Below are 17,845 nucleotides of genomic sequence, written 5' to 3' on the forward strand. Positions count from 1 at the left end.
AGTAAGAGAGAAAGAAATTGAAATAAATGAGGTATCTGGTGTGTCTGAGTTTTATAGTGGGCTTGTGTGCAATTGTGGGGGTGGTTGGCTGAGGCAAGGAGTGTGATCTGGTATGATACAGTCCATATTCTGCATCAGGTCAAAACTACGCAGTCAGCTGTAGCCTTGCTCTGTGCCCAGGAGACAGGCAAAGGGCATGGAAAGTCTCCATGCATCCAGTGGTGCTGTAACACGTGCTGAAGGGGCCGCTGCTGTTAGGTTGCTCACCCCTGCCCAAGCAGGCAGGAGGGCAGCCTTGGGTTTGTAGTGCTTCAGCCAGCTTGTGAGCTTTCAACGTCGGTGTGCCTTTGCCAGTGCAGAACCAGCCAGAGTGTGGCCTGATGACCTTGGAGGAAGGAGGGAAAAGAGTGAGGTCCTGTTGGCTCCTGGCAGGGTGAAAATTCATTTCTTAGATTCATCCTAATGAAAAAAAAAAAAACCCAGCCCCAAACCCCTGGATATCCTAAACCAGCTTTGCTAAGCTGAATTTGTTTTTTATTACTAACCCTCTCCATCTGCAGAAGAACCCCAAAAACAAAGAGGCAAAAAACCCAAGCCATTTCTCAGTGATCAGCATGTTTTGTTTCTACTTTGGACATTTTCTAAATAAGAGCTGTAGAAAAGGAGTTAGATTCAATAACAGTCACACTTTTCCCAGGGGTAGGATAGAAAGGGGAGGCTATTAAGATGCTGCTCCTTGTCCCCGGAAGCCTGGATTGCTGAAGGCTGGTCAATGCAACTTGTGGTGCTTACAAAAGTATGGTGTGGGGCTGGCAAAGGTTTTTGCAAATCTGACTTGGAATAACCAAACCATTTAAACCCAAACAAACGCTCCCCTCCTCTCAGAGTATTTTAGAAACGTCCCTGCTCCCCTGTGAAACTTTCAGTATGGCACATACAACAGCTGAGTTTGTGTAATAAAAAGGGAAAACCAAACAAAGGAGGCAAAGAATCAGCTCCTGTTCCCTTTGGGAAGTGGTATTTCACCCAGCAGGAAAAGCCCTTTTTTGAGCTGTGGAAGACTGGGGTCAGTTCAACACTTTCCAGGGAGATACAAATTTACACCTCAGTGGAGTGCCTGCCAGCTGTGGTTGGTGGAGCTTGGGATAAATGATGTTGCTCTCTGGTCCCTCTCTTGATTTTGCTCATTTGTGTAAGATATTGCAGGAGAGGTCTGCCTCCTTAATCTGAATTTGCATATGGATGCAGTAACCTCCATTCCCACTCTGTATTCCTCCTTCCTCCTCCTGTCCCCATCTCTACGTTAAATGAGAGTGGATTGGGAGATCCACTTCATGCAGTACCTATAGCACTTGTGGCTGGCCTTCAGAAGTTTTCTTTTTTATTCCCCTTCAGTGTGTTCATAAGGAAGCTGAATCATTTAAACCAGCTGGAAGGTCCCTGAATTGCTACAGTTCTATAATAGTTTCCCTCCCAGCTTATAAAACTGGCTCTCTCCAGTTTACTGCCAGGCCCTTTCATTGCAGATTGAAAAAATAAAGGTCTCCAAGGACCGTGTGCTTCTCAACTCTGAGAGATCGATTGGATCAATTTGCCTCTGTGCGTTTCAATGTCTCTGTCCTAATCTTCAGACAGCTGCTCTGCTGTGCAGTCAGGTAGCTGCTTGCAAAGGGAGAGACTCCTGGACCTGCTCAGGGCACTAAAACAAGCTCATTAGAGATTGAAAAACCCCAACAAACAAAAGAAGGGAGCAGTGTGTTCTTGCTCTGGTACAATATTGGTGAATTGGGCACAAATTTTTCTTACCTGAGGCGAGAACAGCATGTGTGGTTTGGTCAAGACTTTGAACTCAAGCAGGTGATTTGTAGTGATTTTGTAATGTGAGTTTTATTAAGTTGCATGAGGTACAGTATGTTCATCAACACTTTGCCTTGGTTCATTCCATCCATCTTGTAAAATCCATTTCTTCCTGGCCCCTGTGAAAAGTGCCCTTTTCTGTGTTCGTCATCATAGCCTTGAGCTATCAATTTAAGGAAACAAAACTGAAGCAGACAACATGGTTTTTACTCAAGTAAAGTTCACTTGGGTGAGCTTGTGCTCTCTGGATGAAGCTTTGACAGGCAACAGCAGCTTGAGTGAACTCCACTTCACTGCTTCCCAGCAAACACTGCAGTAACCCCTGAGCTGGTCAGGTTAGAGACTCATCATCACAGAGGAGAAGCTCCAAGCCAGGGCTGGTGTCCATAGTCTAGGTGCCTCCTATGCTTTAGCCCCATGGTATGGGCTCACAACAGCCAAATTTAGTAGAAACTGCTGCTGGTTTGGGGATTGCTCCTTTCTTACCCGTATGGGATCCACAAGCTAAGTGTGATTTGAAAGCTTGTGTTCTCAGTGATGTGTGTTCTCAGAAGATGTGTGGCTGTACTCTTCCAAAACTCTTGGCCCCTTTCCTCTGTGGGAGATGGCAGTGCATAGGGCTCACCGCTTGCTTGGTTGGGCTGCAGGGTCTCAACAGAACGGTCCCTGGTGTCTCCCTGGCATGGTTTCTGCCTCTGGCTCTTTGCTCTTGGCTAGTTTGATGGCCACTGGTGAGGATCTTGCTCTCTGTATTAGTTTCTGGTGATCAAATGGGGACTGCTGAATCAGTACATTTGTTTGGTATTATTCTTACTCTCTTATTTTTCTCAGAATAGCCTTCTTTCTTCAGGGTCTGAGGGCAAGAGTTTTACACAGCTAATTCAAGAATGTTTTTCTTCCCTTCCATTTCATCGCTTAAAAAAAATCTTCAAAAGTAAACCAGGAAGCATAAAAAAAGAAAGCCAGTTTTCTGGACTCAGTAAAGCATTACTGTTTCACAAGATTTTTTCCTACTGAGAGATATTTTGGAAAAAGGCCCTGTTGCCTGTTTATATTTACATGTAACCTGAAAAGTATTTACAATGACTTACAAACCACAGCCTGTATTGACACTTCTCATCTTTGAGTTATGTTTTAGAAATCTTACCTTTGTTTTTGCTCCGCAGGTCAGGCTTCTGTGATTTGTTTCTGTTTGGCTTGTGGGGATATTGGATGCTTTACTTGTTTAATTGCATTTTTAACCACAAGAGTATATGTGATTGGCACTTGGAACAAGTCTTTACTTCTCTGGGAATGTTTGCAGAATAGCAATTCTGATTGCTGCTCCACGGATGTTACATTTAATCAATAACTCAAATACAGAAATAACAGCAGCGCTCTGTCTTCAGTCTTGGTTGACAATATCGCCCACACTCACTGGTACTTTTTTCTTAATTACTCAACAAGGGGCTATTTGTTGTGTTTAATAATAGGATCGAACATACGCAGTGCAAATTTTAAAAGGGAACAAGAAAAGAAAAAGAACGGGTTATTTTAATGAAAATAGCTGTTTCCTGCGAGCACATCTGTGGAAGAGTCTTCCCATCAGTTCTGTTGCAGCACTGCTTGTCCTGGGGCTTCTTTACAAGTGAATTTGGGAAAATCGGTTCTTCTGTTTTAGCTGCAATGGGATTGCCGCCATGCTGCAGAGCAGAAGCTGTGCTGATGTTCTTCCCTGGCAACTTTTCTGGTGGCTTTCCAGGCCAAGGTCCTAGCACCTGTGCAGCAGAACCACCACTGTCCATTCAGAATGAGCAGATGTGTTTGTGGTAGCTCAGCACTTCTCACCTTTCCCCTTCTCCATCACCTGTGCCTTCATGGCTGGACATCTTTATCAGTTCTGACTAGATCCCATCACTGTTCAGAATCCAGACAAGCACAGACCATGGGAGTACTCTCTGAGGGATCTGCAGCATTTCCCACAATGTGTGGCTCCTTCTCCTCGCTCACCAGGGCCTGCCTGCCCACACCCTTGCACCTTCCTTTGGGATGACTTGTGGGATGGGTGCGATGCTAGAGGATGCTCATGTGGTGCCTGAGCAGGCATACCTTTGGCAGTGAGTTGCTGTGTTGCGTGTTGGTCTGTGGAAGGGATGTTCATTACGAAATGACCTTTTAGAGTGATCTTGGTTGTGGTCTACCAGAACAACCGAGACCATGGCTACGCTGGAGTGTGACGAAGCCTTGAACAAATTTCACAATGCATTTTCGTGGGTTTCCCTCAAGTGGGTGATGTGCCTTCTAGCATGGGGAGTCTGGGGAAGAGAGGCAGCGTATCAGGTGTGAAGAGTTGGTTACTCAGTCAGCTCCAGTCGCATCCTGTAAAAGTTTGATATGGTTGGGGGATGTGTTGCAGGCTGCTGCAAAATCTCCAAGGCAGAAGGGGTTTGTATTTTTGGCTGAGTGCAGCATCCCTTAAGCTTTCTGGTGAGCAACTGCACAGGATCTTTCATGTTTGCCAGGCTTTTAAATACCAGAATTTAAGCCCACTTCTGTGGAGATGGAGACTACAAAATGATGCTGCTTTCTTGCTGCTGCGTATTTTCTGAAGTTGCCAGTGCAGTTCAAAGTGAATATCTTAGTGACTTACTGAAGACTGGAACATTTGTGGTCTTATTTTTCTGGCAATAGATAAGACTGAATTGTGGTCAAAATAGGATAAAATGTAATTTTTTTTTCTAATTCTGCCAAGTTTCAGAATTATTCTTTTATTGATGTGCTTTTGGCTTTTACCATTTATTATCTGTTTAGATGAGATATAAAGAATAGCTTTGCAGCGGAAATCCATTTAAAGTAAGCCACTAATCTTTACTGACTATTGTGGATTCTAATTCTTATTTTGCACAGATGAACCCAATCATAACTGAACCAGGAGTGCCTGTGATGAAGGGACTGGTCCAGTTTTAATTTGAAGAATTTAAGGACCTGTGTGATTGTGTGGAAAAGTGACAGAGATAAAAGCTGTTGCAAGTACAGTGCTTGGCATCTCGTGCCTACAGGAATAGCGCAGGCACAATTTACTTACAGGGATGCTGAAAATCAGAAGTAATTTGCTGCCAATTTTTGAATTGTTTTCTGCTAGATTCTTTCTGTGTTGCAGGATAACTTTGGCATCGAGTTGCATTTGATTGCAAACATCAAGAAGTTTCTCTGAAAGGACACTAGCTCCCAAGAATGTTATTTTGCTTCTTTGCTATATTGCTAACAGCCTCGTGTCATTCGTATTTAAAAAGAACAAGCTATTTTTGAGGACGTTAAAAATAACAGACAGATTCTTAATGAGAAAAGAGTGAGGATGGGTTGAGGGGTGGTTTTCTTTCCTTAACAGTTTATTTTGTATTTAGAGATGGTGGTACCGTATTTATGGGTTGCTTTATTTAACCTGACAGAAGTAATAGAACATGGTAGATCAAATGTCAGATTAAAAATTTTCCGGAAAGGAAATACCTTCTTCCTGAAGTGTTTAGCACTGACATCCAGTAAACTGCTTTTTAAGTAGCTGATGCATGGGTTTCATTTGGAAGGAAAAGTTTGTGAAAAACAGGCCAGACTTCAGTGTGAGCACAGTGCAGCTGAATTTAATGTCTCTGCTGCTCGTGACTTTTGACAGAAAGTCTGGATCCACACAAGGACAACTTCTTTCTTTTCCATTACAAGAATTTGGGAAGATTTTAATGTAAATGAACAGGTTATAACCTCTTTCACTTTAGAAAGCATCTTCCGAAGAAGAATTCACACATGCTTTCTGTCTCTATTAATGCCTCAATAAGAAAACTCTTGCTACTAAAGTTGTGTCTCATACCTGTAGCTCTTTCCCATTCCTCCCTCTCTCCTGCTCCCATTAAGTCTATGCTAACATGATCCTTTAAGCCAGCCCCAGCTCTTAAACCTTGCTGTCCTGAGGCAGAGGCAGCCAGGGGAGAAGGGCAGATTATAAAATGTATATATCCCCCTTGAATTTTAGTATCTCTTGTTTTCACTTATTTTCTCATTATCACTTGGTGTTTGTTTCTAGATGTCTGTAAGTTGGTTGTTGGACATTAATGCTGTAAAATATACTCTGTTTTACTCCCTGAAGGTCCACAGTCCCCCTACCCAATCACAGCAGTGCAATAACTACTCCTCTTTCCATTCTCTTGTCTCAAAGTTAAGGATTCAAAATATGGATGTGTGATTCCCTCCCCCCCCCGCAATTAAATTAAAAATGTCAATTTAAATTGAATTTGACAAGTAGTTTCAGAATACAAGTAAATTATGAAGGAATTAAAGAAATCAAACCAAATAGGTTTTGAAATAAAGCAATACTCTTCCGGGTACATTTACAGGAGGTTTCAGGTGCTTATTTTCTCCCTGCATTTCTTCGCAAATTGTGCCAATGTTTCCTTCTGAAACCAGACTTTCACTTGCCACTATCACTTGATTTACTAGAAATGTTCACAACAAACAGCATGTGCCTTTCCAAGCATTGCAAAAACTTTTTCTTGGGCTGACCCCAAATGGCGACTTAACAAATAATTCAGCTCAAGTATATTTAAGAACCCCAAACAACTGAGTAGCTGTCCTGATTGAGAGTAGGCTCAGCTGTAAAAATTTGCTTGCTTCCCCTCCTTTCTCAAGTCAAACTTTGTACCAGCAAGTTACTTAAATTCCTTAAAGAGGAACTTCTCATCAGTTCGTGTCACTTTTTTAGGGCTGATGCATGGAGGTGATGATGGGTCTGTTCTCCAGGGAGTTCTTTGCATATCCTGGTGGTTGGGTAGGGGGTGGGTGTATCCATCCTTGCTGTGGGATTAGGTGCTTGGGCTCTTGCCTTTCCTGGGCATATTTACAGCTGGACTGTGCTCCTCACTGAGTCCTTCCTGTGTTTTCTGGGGGCTGGATGCCTGTGTGGTGCCATGTGTTTTTCCATAAGGAGTAGGTAGTCTGCCTGAATATGGTGTTTTTTTGTTTTGTGCTGTTATTTTTGTTACCAATCTCCCCTCCCTCCTCCTCCCACCTTCTATATTTGATCCTTTTTGGCACTGTATTTGAATCCAGGATGGTTTGTTGTTGTTAGCAGTTGTATGTATTATTTCCTACTTGGAGGTGCGTGGAGGAGAGGAAAGATCTGCTCCTGTTCAAAAGCTCACCAGAAAGAAACTGACAGTCTCATAGACATGATTTCTGTGCCCTTTTCTCTGCCATATTGTACTGATGAAAGGATTAATTCCTCCTTTTCTGCCCTGATGTAAGCTTTAAATTTAATTTATTTTTTTAAGTTTATTTACTGGGGTCCTGGGCAAAGACAACAGCAAAAATGCTAAAGCCTTTAATTCCCTAATTGCACACACATAATTTTAAAGTCACCGTGGCTCCTTCTGTAGATTAGCAGACTAGTTGGACCAGTGTGTGTTCACTGACACAAACCGCTTTATGCAGAGCATCAAAGCAACACAGCAGGCTTCTGCACCCTTTATGGTTGTTTGTAAATTTTTACTAGAATGCTTGATTCCCAGGGACACCTCAATAATTTCCACCCACAGTAACAGAGCCTTGTGCATGACTGGAGGATAACTTCCTCCCCTCTTCACATAAATGCTGGCAAGAAGCTAGTGATTAGGGAATATATTTTAGATACCTTGCGGACCCCACGCTCCCTGCCTGCATGTGGTGGGTCTGCAAGCAGCTCCTTTACCAAACCTGGCCTTGGAGAGTGAGTGTGACCCATGAATGCTGTGCTGTGCTTTGGAGAAGGCTGTATTTGAGAGCTGCCAGCTGTTCTCTGTGCAAATACACAGAGACAGCAGTCAGTCTGTAGGAGTCCTGGCTATCTTCTGTGCTTTTAGGTCCATCTGCTCGTGCTCGATTGCTTCACTGAAAAGCACAGCTGCTTTCTTAAGCGTTGCCACTCTGGGGAAGGCAGGTGCTTTCCTGCCTCCAGTGGTGCAGCCCAGTTCCTGAGTGCTCACTGGGGATGCAAGTGAATGGAGCTCTCGTGGCAGCAGATTTCTTGGATACCGCTGCTGGATCTCTGACAGCAGAAGAGGCCTGAATATCTCCGTGTATCTCCAGCTTTCTCTTCCTCTCTGTCCTTCCTGGTTCCTCTTTGTTCCCATCCCTTTCCTCTTTGCACCCACCTTTCTTTCTCCTTTATCCCCTCTATTCCTTGTAACACGTATGCACAGGGCCTCTTCAGACACGAATTTTCAGCCTTCTGCAGTCCAACCAAATGGTCTCCTCCAGGCTGGATTGCAGGAGAGTATCTCCTCAGTGGCTTTGCAGGAGCAGCACAGGAGGGTCTGATGCTATTGCTGCAGGCCCCTACTAGAAGGTGCTGGGTAGGGCTGGAGACCCTGGGGAACTGACACATCTCTCCAGTGAGCATTGCCAATGGAACTTTTTTTGCACTGGCTTGTCAGGTGCCCAGAAGCAGTCAGTTGTCACTGAAAGCAACCATAGGAGAATCTCTGCAGTCCCTCTACTAAATTCAAATCCCTACTCCAGAGTATGGAGCTACTGGAGCTTTCCCAAGAAAACAGTCTCATGACTTGGTTGATATGGGCAAATCTCTCCAGTTGTTTTGTTCAGAAACAGCCTAACTGTTTTAACTGATACTTTCAAGGAAGAAAACAATTTTAACTTGACAACAAGCTCCCGTTAGGGAAAACTTTCAGCCTGAACGAACACAGCTTGTCACAAGAATAAGCAGCTGAAAATAGGGGTTTGTAGTTAAATGTCTGGAGCAGCCCAAGCTGCTATCAGTGCTGATTATAATGCAGTCACTTGAAATACTGCTATACCAGCCCTTAACTGGGCTAGGACAAGAAATAACAAGCCTAATGGTTGATTTCAGTGCCTCAGGTCTGTGTGATGCAGAGGAAATAAAATGGCTAAAATCAATGGAAGCTTTAAATTGCAGGCATGGTGCTTTGGTTTCCTGAAATCTGGTGGAAAGTGGCTGTGCGTTGATGAGGTCTTATTTTTCCTGTTAGCCTTGCTCCACCTTGTCTCCTCTTCACGTCGGTGGAATGTCTGGTATGAAGGAAGCCCTTTTTCATCTTTTTGGTCACATCTTTGATCCGTTAAATGCATTTTGTGATTTTCCTTTTTTCTTGTTTTATTCCTGATCCCTTCCTGTGCCTCTTTCTCCTCCTTTCCTTGTTCCTCCCAGTTTTCGTCCTCTACTTTCATCCCACACAGAATGAGATATGTATTGCCTAAAAGAATATGGGAAAGCCATGAGTGGGATTGTCTTCTCTGCTGTACATGCCAGTGCATTTATGCCCTGCTTTGCTTTCCCCAAAAATTCAGTAGCAGCAAGATCTCCAAATGTGGTCACAACTGAAAATGTACATGAAGAATATGTGACGTTATCAGTGCAAATGAGTTAAAACGGTTGTGACTTTCATTAAATCTCTCCGTGGCCCTCTACAGAGTCTGTAAAACTGCTTCTGTTTGGAGTGTGTTTATACATCTGCATCTGCATGGGTAGTTGTGGCTGGGGTTTAAGGCTCTCTGGGGAGATAAGGAGCAAGGATGCTACATATATGCTGCAGGGAATGTCAAGACTGCTCATAAAGAAGGAAGCAGGAGGGCTTTCTTCTCCCTTGTAAAACCTGTAGCTGTGACTGGTATTTTATTTTCCTGCATTAACAAGTATTTTAAGCAAGTTAAAAATCCAGACGTGTCTGGAATATATTGGTTTTCCTTTCCTTTTGCTCAATTTTGGTTTTATTTCATGATCGATTTTCATTCTTGTTTTCTCCCTGCCCTTCGATGGTTGTCCTCAAGGAATAATATAAGCCAAGCTAGGTTGAAAAGATACTTCTCTGATATAAGATATAGCTGGCTAGATGGATTATAAGGAAGTCATCTTTAAGTAGAAATTGTAAGGTGGTGTCTATAAACAAAATATGGCTCCTGTAAAACTTGCACATTCTCATGAAGGGAGTGTGGCAAACTGGTTTGGGATTAGGTGTGCATCTACCAATGACCTAAAGCTTCGATGTTCACTTAAAATAGCCCCTTCTAAGTTTAAAAATATCTTGATTGTAGATGTCTTACCATTATCAGTAATTAAGAGCAAGTTAGCAGCCTTGCTTTTATACTAATCCTTCTGATGTCTTCCTTTAGTATTAAGGTTTTGAATGTGCTAAGTCAAAACTCTGTCTGTTTCTGGCAGTTGTATCTATTTGCTGTGAAGAATATAAATGGGAGCAATGATCTTCTTGCAGTGGATGGGCCTGGCGAAAACAGGCTCTTGAAATACCAAAGCTTGTTCTACTGCATACTTAACTTGGTCTTTTAGACGTTTCCGTGCTGGATGTTTGCTTCCCTTGAGAAAGCCTTCAAAGAGAACACAAGAGCAAGTTGACGTTTTATACCAAAGCTGAGTCGGCTGCAGCGTGGGATAAATGTGTTGCTAGTAGTCTGTGATAGCTCACAGGGCCATGGCAATGAACAGCAGCTCAGTGAGCTGCCCCACTCCTTTCTGTAAACTCTAGATGCCTCCAGTGGTACAGGCAAATTGAAAAAGCTGCCTGCTTCTTAGAGAAGTTTGTTTTGATTAACGCAGAGTCCATCTGGTACCAGCAAAGTTTACGTTCCTGAAAACTGTGTAGTATTGAGTTTTACTAGGCCACCTACCCTGCTGTCTTCAATTATAAAACCTCTGAGTGCCCTGATGATGTAATAGATTTCAGGATGAGCCATGCTTTTCAGGAAGCTGGAGCTGCCAAATATCTATCTTGGCCTCCACTCGAACTGTGCAAAACAAATCCCAGCATTATTAAGCATTTCTTAGATTTACTGGGTTTTGTCATTCTGATTGCTTCAGGGAATATTCCTGAAAGGCTTTTAAAAGACAGCAAGTAGGCAATTACATGCTGTTTGGCTTTGTGGGAAAGCTGGCACTATGCAGAGGTGGAACCTCTACCCAAGTGGGCTCTTTTCACACTCATTTAGCAGACCTGATGATCTGGATTTCCTCCTCTAATTTTATTATATCATTATGAAAATCTGGGAGACCCACACCTTGAAATATTCACCTACTCTGGGGGTAGCATTTTGCTGAATGGAGCTACCATCAATAGAGTTTTCCTACATATATCCCACACCTGCTCTTGTGGGAATGAATATGTGTGTGTATTTTGGCATGGGGAGCCACATTACGCTGGTTGGGGTGGAGCAGGTGATAGGGAGTAGTTCCCATGAACAGTGGGATGTTTGGCAGCCTAATGTGGTTGGCAAATGCATGGAAATCTGACCTGTACATGACTTTATACAGGCAGCTCTTTAAAGCAGGTATAAAGCAGTTAAACTTGTAATTTCTTTGAGTCTCCCAGCTAAAGACAAAATAAAGAGCATTGGCTGATCTAAAGGTTGTCTGAGAAAAGTTCAGTGTAACTTTAGATGGTCTCTTGTCCCAAGTAACAGTGACAGAACAAGAGGTAATGGCCTCAAGCTGCACCACGGGAAGTTTAGATTGGATATTAGGAAGAATTTCTTCACCAACAGGGTGCTCAGGCATTGGCACAGGCTGCCCAGTGCAGTGGTGGCATCACCATCCCTGGAACTGTTCAGAACCCATGTAGATGAGGCCCTCAGTGACATGGTTTAGTGGTAAACTTGGCAGTGCTGGGGTAATGGTTGGACTTGATGATCTTCAAGGTCTTCCCCAACCTAGTTGCTTCTATCATTCTATGTATTTGCAAGCTGCAATTTTACATGTAAATGCTAGTGCATTTTTAAATGTTGCGTGTCACTGATGTTTAGCAAACTTCCTCATCCAGGTCCCATTTGCAGTTCATTTGATTTTAATATATAATCTGTGTGTTGTCCTTCAGCAGCGCCAGACATGAGATGTTTTAATAACTGCCTTCTCTGAAACAAGTAGTAGCCTCAGTAAGGTACTTTGGAAAACCACACGGCTCTTGTAAAGCTTTGATGCATTGAGCATAACAGGTATGTTTATACCACCCACACAGGTTCATCTGCTGGCAGACAGCTGGATTACCAAGCAATGGACCATGCTATCCTTTATGGTTTCCAGATAGACTTCAGGACAGCAGCTTTCTCAAAATGAAAAAGCTTTGCTTCTTAACTGAACTATCGTGGGAAACCCCCAACATTTCTTAACAAGCTGTAAAGTATCAGAAGCATTTGGGGGAATGATCAGGAAACTCGGGGCTCTCTGAACTCTCTTGCTTCACTGATTCCCAGTTACCCATTGCTTTCATTCTGGTTTCTTCTTGCTTACAGCCCATCTGCTCTCTAGCATAGGGTGGTGATTTGCAATTGGTGTCAGTGCAGGGGTTTGTTTTTTTTTCCTGGCTAGTTATTGCTCCACAACATAAACTGTGAGAGGCCTGTCAGGATTTTCTGAAATGTTTTCAGAAGGCCTCCTCTGCAGTGGCCAGAGCTGCCCTGCAATTCATGTAGCACTTCAAATTAACTTCGACTTACAGATAAACTCATGCCTTGAAACTGTGCTTGGTAGCTTGCATGGTGTTATGCTTGCTGCAAGGAAGGTGTGAGATGTGGGTAGCATTTTAGTTTCTCACAGATAGACAAAAAAGTCAAAATCAAGATGTTTAAAGCATAAGTATTCTCACACCGTACTGTCAGTGATGAAAGAACAACTACGGCCTTCCATTTACAATTCATTCTTTGACTTCAATTTTCTCCTCAGGCCAGGCTTGAGAGGGAGCGAAGAGATGGTAATGAGGGTTCCTCTATGCTGGTCTCCCAACCTAGATCAGTGTTTGTAAGTCACTGAAGCACAAACACACTTTCCTGAGCCTCAGCAGACTAAAACAAAGTTTACTCTTCTTGCTGATGGGGTGCTACAACAAACAGCATGTTGTCCCCAACGGTCGTTGCAGCTGCAACATCTTTGATGCAGACTTGATCTGTTAAAAGCCAGATCCTTGCCAAGCAGCAAGGTCTGTGTGTCCCTACCTCCCTGTCTGTGCTATGCCCTCAGCTTGCTGCCTGCCTGATCACAGCTGGCTTTTCTGGAGGGTGGCAAACACGTGGCCTGGAGATGATGGACACCTCACGAGTTCTGGGTCACTGGTATGAGGTGATGCAGTTTCTCAAGGATGAAGTTGGCAGACTTCTTGACACCTATTAAACGTGCTCCTCTGTCTCTAAGTCTTGGAGAAAAAGCTAAACTGTTCTGGCTTATCTTTTCCCGGAATAATACCACCTAAAGCAAATATTTGTAATGGAAAATTTCTGCTCAAAGTGTTGCAGTTAGTTAAAACTACGAGCAAGTGAAAATGGGTTCTTGAAAACAGTGAGGCAGCGTGATTAATAGAGGGCTTTCCTCCCTCCACCCATAAAAGTATAAACAAAATGCAACCCAACACTTCTGTTCCCACTGCAAATCGTGAGGGGATTGAGTTTTATAGAAGGTTTCAGTAGGAAACAAAAGACCGGGGTTTGATCCAAATGCTATTAAAGTCACTGACAGTCTTTCCCTTTGGCTTTGGTGGGGTTTGGAGCGGGGCCATGGTGAACACTTGAAGGCCAACCTGACCTTTCATGGAGAGAGAAAGCTTAAGGCTTAGTTTCATCTCACTTGTACTTGCTGGAGCCTGATTAAAATCAGTGGGAGCTCAAAAAACTTTGCACTTTGTGGAGTTGAGCCCTTGAAGACTAGTCTGACATTTAAGTCAGATTCAGAGCTTAAATGTCAACATTTGTAAATAGGTAGGCACTAAAGACTGAAAGTCCTCTGGCTTGCTTTGCAGTGTGTGGTGCGGTCCCTAAGTTTTAGGTACAACACTTGGGCACTTTTCTGAAGAGCAGTTATTTTGTGGAGAGCACCCAGATTGTACTTCCTTTTTCTTGTTCAATGTCACCTGTGTTTCTTGCTGGCTTTGCCCCTGGTGCTTTTGTCTGCAGTGTGCCATGGTGACCAGGCTTGCAGACTTCCTCTCACAGAAAATTTGACCAAAAAGCCAGATATTAAAGACTCTGCAGCGCTTCCTAATGCTGCCAAATCTTGTGGGTTTTTTGAAGACTTGGAGAGTGGGAACAATCAAATGATAGACTGTCCTGAGGAATTTGGAGAGGAAATAAGATGTGTTTTATATGCTAGATGTTCACGGGAGAAACATATGATGATTTCATGCTTGGAATGGTAACTTGCTTGCTGGTGTTGTGATTCATGCTACAGGTTTCGTAAATCATTTAAATAGAGTATCCTGATACTGATTGTATTTTACACAGAGGAACTCACAAATGTTTTCCTTCTGAATTTATTTGTTTACTTGATATTTATAACTTCTTAAAACTGTATTTTTTTTCTATAGTTTTCTAGCTCCTATATGCTTAAATTATTCCGGTTGTCTCTCCTATGTTTCTTTTTGTTTTTCATCGCCTTATTGCAATGACGAAGCCTCTGTAAGGCTCAGTAGAAATGGAATTACAATTTAATTAATAGGTACAGCATCATTTGTTATATTAAGAAAGCGCCATAGAGTCTGGCAAGTGCTTCTACTCTATATTAAAATAAATATGTAGTTTTGGCTCCAGATACAATTTAATTTTACTCATTGAGAAACAGGAAGGTTTTTTTATGAACACTCCTACAACAATAAGCCACCTGTGTGTTTGTCTCTGCGCAGTTTAATTATCATAACACTTTGTCAGCAGAGTTGTGATGAAACTTAAGTGTGCTGAATGCACTTAAAAAAATGCTTAAAATTAAGTTCAGATCTGCTAGACAGTTATTCCCATCTCTAGAGACTGAGCAGAGAGCTGGGGAAAAGGAGTTTTTGCAGTTTAATAATGGCCTAAAATCTAATTGTTCTCTTTGGGTAACCTTTCAAAAATATGTCTCGGTGTAATCTTCTGGGAGTCTGAAGATAGCAGTCTTAGTGAGACACACATGGAGGTTTTCTGAGGATTATGGAGTTAATGATGATTTTAAAAACCTACAAACCAAAACCAGAGTTTGATGGGAAACTGCAATGTATTATAGTATCTGTTATTTGAAGTGGTCTCGATATTTTACTTAAATCATGAGGAAAGAGCTTTGAAGAATAAGATTGATATCACTATTACTGCATCGTTACATTAGGGTAGTTTATCACAATGTGTTAAGACAAACAGCTTTTTCTCCAGTTTGAAAAATGAGTTGTTGTTTCAACAAATACTTGTTTCCTTATGTTTCAGCTACCTGACTGCAAATAACAACCAGAATTTCTTGTATACCGCTCGGCCTTTTCTGAAGAGAGCTGTTTTGGTGATAAGCTATGTAAGTACGAATGGACTTGACCATGTATTTCTGCATATGAAGTAATGTTGTGTGGCCTGGTATCCCAAAAGACTCTGAAAGCTTAGATGGTAGATGTTAATGCAAAATTAGCCTTGCAAAACAGTCTAGAAAACTTCAGCTGGGCAGACACAAGAATATTGCCGTGCTTCCAGTTCAGACTTACTTTCAGTTTATAGTGGTTGCCCTTACAACCATGTAATAATGTGCAGGTATTTCCTGCCCTAAATACAGGGGAACTCTGTGGTGCTGGGCTGACTTTTCAGTGGCATGCCATTAGTATCAGAGCAGTTCTTGGTAAAAGTCACAATAAAACCTCTGCCTGCAAATACCTGTTGCTTGGCATGCTCCAAGCACGACTTGACATGTTGCAGGGGAGAAAACAAGTACCCCCATGGGGGTGTGCTGGATGTGTGACTCTCTGTGCTGCTCTAGGAGCCAGATCCCCTTGCTTGTCCCTTGACAAGTGGTTCCCAGAAAGCTGGAGGAGTGCCCGCCTGCTAAAGTCCTTCCAGGGATTAGGATTACGCAGTATGAGAAACTCTGGTGAGCTTGTCCTTACACCTATGCCAGCATGAGTGAATAATAATAGCTTTTAAGACATCAGCCATGTTTTCCTCCTCTGTATTTAGGTAGAGGTCAATAGCAAAACTCTGCAGTCTGAGCCACAGCAGGGTGATAGATTTGTCCTTCAAAATGCTGCCTTTGTCGTGGGTAGCTGAGATATGTCAGTTGCTGTCAGTAATGCACACATGAAAGGGGGACACACAACAATGTATTGTGCTATCTGCTGAGCGTTGACACATTTGTCACCCTACGTAGGGTGGCAAAATTGAATTTAGCCTAAACCGCTGAGCTGACTCACTTATAGGCAGAGAGAGCGTGAAGATCTAGCACAACAAAATACTTGCCAGAGGCCTTAGTTCTTCTTAGTAGCTCACTGCTAACTGGGATGTTCTTCTTTGAAGGTGATTCTCGTGTTGTACTTCCGCCTCTGGATAATGGGAGGTTCCATGCCGATGTTTTCAGAGCAGGACAATCCAGCTTCATTCTCACCGTATTTCCTGACGAGGTACAATGCCATTAATCAAACAAAAGTTTTCAAAAGTGAAGTCTTGATGTTTTCTCCTGCACTAAAATGTTTTACAGATGGCAAATGAGAAGACTCGTTTTGTTGTCTTAATTACTTTTCCTTACTGCTCTGCCTAGAATAGAAAGTAACCAGCATTATTTGAACCCTGAAGCATGCTCCAGGTCCTTTAGATTACATTACAGATGTGGGCTTATTTTTATCCAAAGCCGAAAGAATATAGTTTAATTCCCTGAGCATAGGACCAGGAAGTCCAGTGACTAAAGCCTAATCCCAAACCTAAAGCCTAATTTATATGAGACTGAAACATAATTGTAAACCTTAAACTGGCCGCTCCTGAGGCATTGGATGTGACTATTTGGAGTTCTATCTTCAGCTGAAGTTTGTATAAAAAGGGGATGACCATGCCTGCTAGTGGAGTATAGGTGGCTGATCAGTGAAGGTGGAATGCAGAGTACTGCAGAGCTCTGGCTAAGCATAAAACGGGCTGCTGTGGATTAATTAAAACCAATGAAGCTGAAATTCATGTTAACAGATTTGTGTTATTTTATAACTGCTTTTTTAAAAAGACAGATGCTTAAATTTGGTAAAAACATGTTTTGTTTTCCTTGTCTGGGACCCAGTGTGTAATTAGGAGGGGCTGATTCCACATCCCTTTGGCTCTGCTGGGCCAGACCAGCAGGGCAGTGGAAGCTGTGACTTAGTTCTTCCCTCCAGACCTAACCCAACCAGTGCCCCAAGAAGGTGGTAGGTAGTTTCCTCTTAAGACAGGGCCATGTGCGTAACTGCTTGCTCTGGTTAGCTTCTGAACTGGGGAAATACACTTTGGAGGCTTCTGGAGGGATTTCCTTATGTCTCAAATGAAAATGGGAACAGACTTCCTCTGTGTCACTTTCTGGCCTTGCTGGTCCATGAAATTGGAACTGAGATGCGGGTTAAGGTCAAGCAATCCTTATTGAACATCTGCTGCAGAATTGGACTGGATCTCATTTGGAAGACCTTTAACATAATGTGACAACAGCTCCTGTTACCATCAAGGCTCAAAAGACCTCTAGGAAGCACATTGTCTGATTTGGAAAGCTCTGATCTGTTCACAGCATTTCTGGTGGAGTCATTACTACCAGACTCTGTGCGGCACAACTGAAGGATTTGCTGCTGTCCCTTTTTTGATATGTTTATGCTGAGATGGGGGTCATCAAGTCTTAAATGAACATGGCCTGATTCCAATTGCGTATGCTGCGCTGCAAATGACTTTCGTGTGTTTGCTCTTTACATCTTGTAATGACAGAGGAAGGTTTTTTAAACCCAAAAGCTAAGTCATTCCTGGGCTATGAAACAGTGTCTATTTTTACCATCAGCACTGTGGATTCATTATTATGAAACTCAAGTGAGAGTGCTGCTGGCTAAGGTCCTTCCTGGTTTCAGAAGCAGACCTGGCTTTACCTGCCATCCATCAACACCTACCTGCTCCAAACCTAATTACGGAAACCCTTGCAGTAAACCCCAGTATTATTGTTCTGCAGAGATTCTAAACCCCTGTAGTTATCCCAGCTCTTCTGCTGAGCTTGATCTTAATCCTTACTTTAACCAATTTA

At 42.7% G+C, this 17,845-nt stretch overlaps 1 protein-coding gene across 1 annotated transcript in view; it reads left to right on the top strand.

The window, feature by feature from the left end:
- The window catches only part of TMTC1 (transmembrane O-mannosyltransferase targeting cadherins 1), a gene marked incomplete at both ends in the record, with an annotated part of 140,450 nt that overhangs the window by 41,063 nt on the left and 81,542 nt on the right, over window positions 1–17,845 (top strand). The window contains 2 exons of the mRNA XM_080635398.1: window positions 15,061–15,142; window positions 16,129–16,232. Coding sequence (XP_080491524.1) covers window positions 15,061–15,142; window positions 16,129–16,232 — 186 coding nt within the window. The remainder of the gene's footprint in view (window positions 1–15,060; window positions 15,143–16,128; window positions 16,233–17,845) is intronic.

Source organism: Psittacula echo (assembly GCF_963264785.1).
Source record: "Psittacula echo genome assembly, chromosome: 1".
NCBI classification, from domain to species: Eukaryota; Metazoa; Chordata; class Aves; order Psittaciformes; family Psittacidae; genus Psittacula; species Psittacula echo.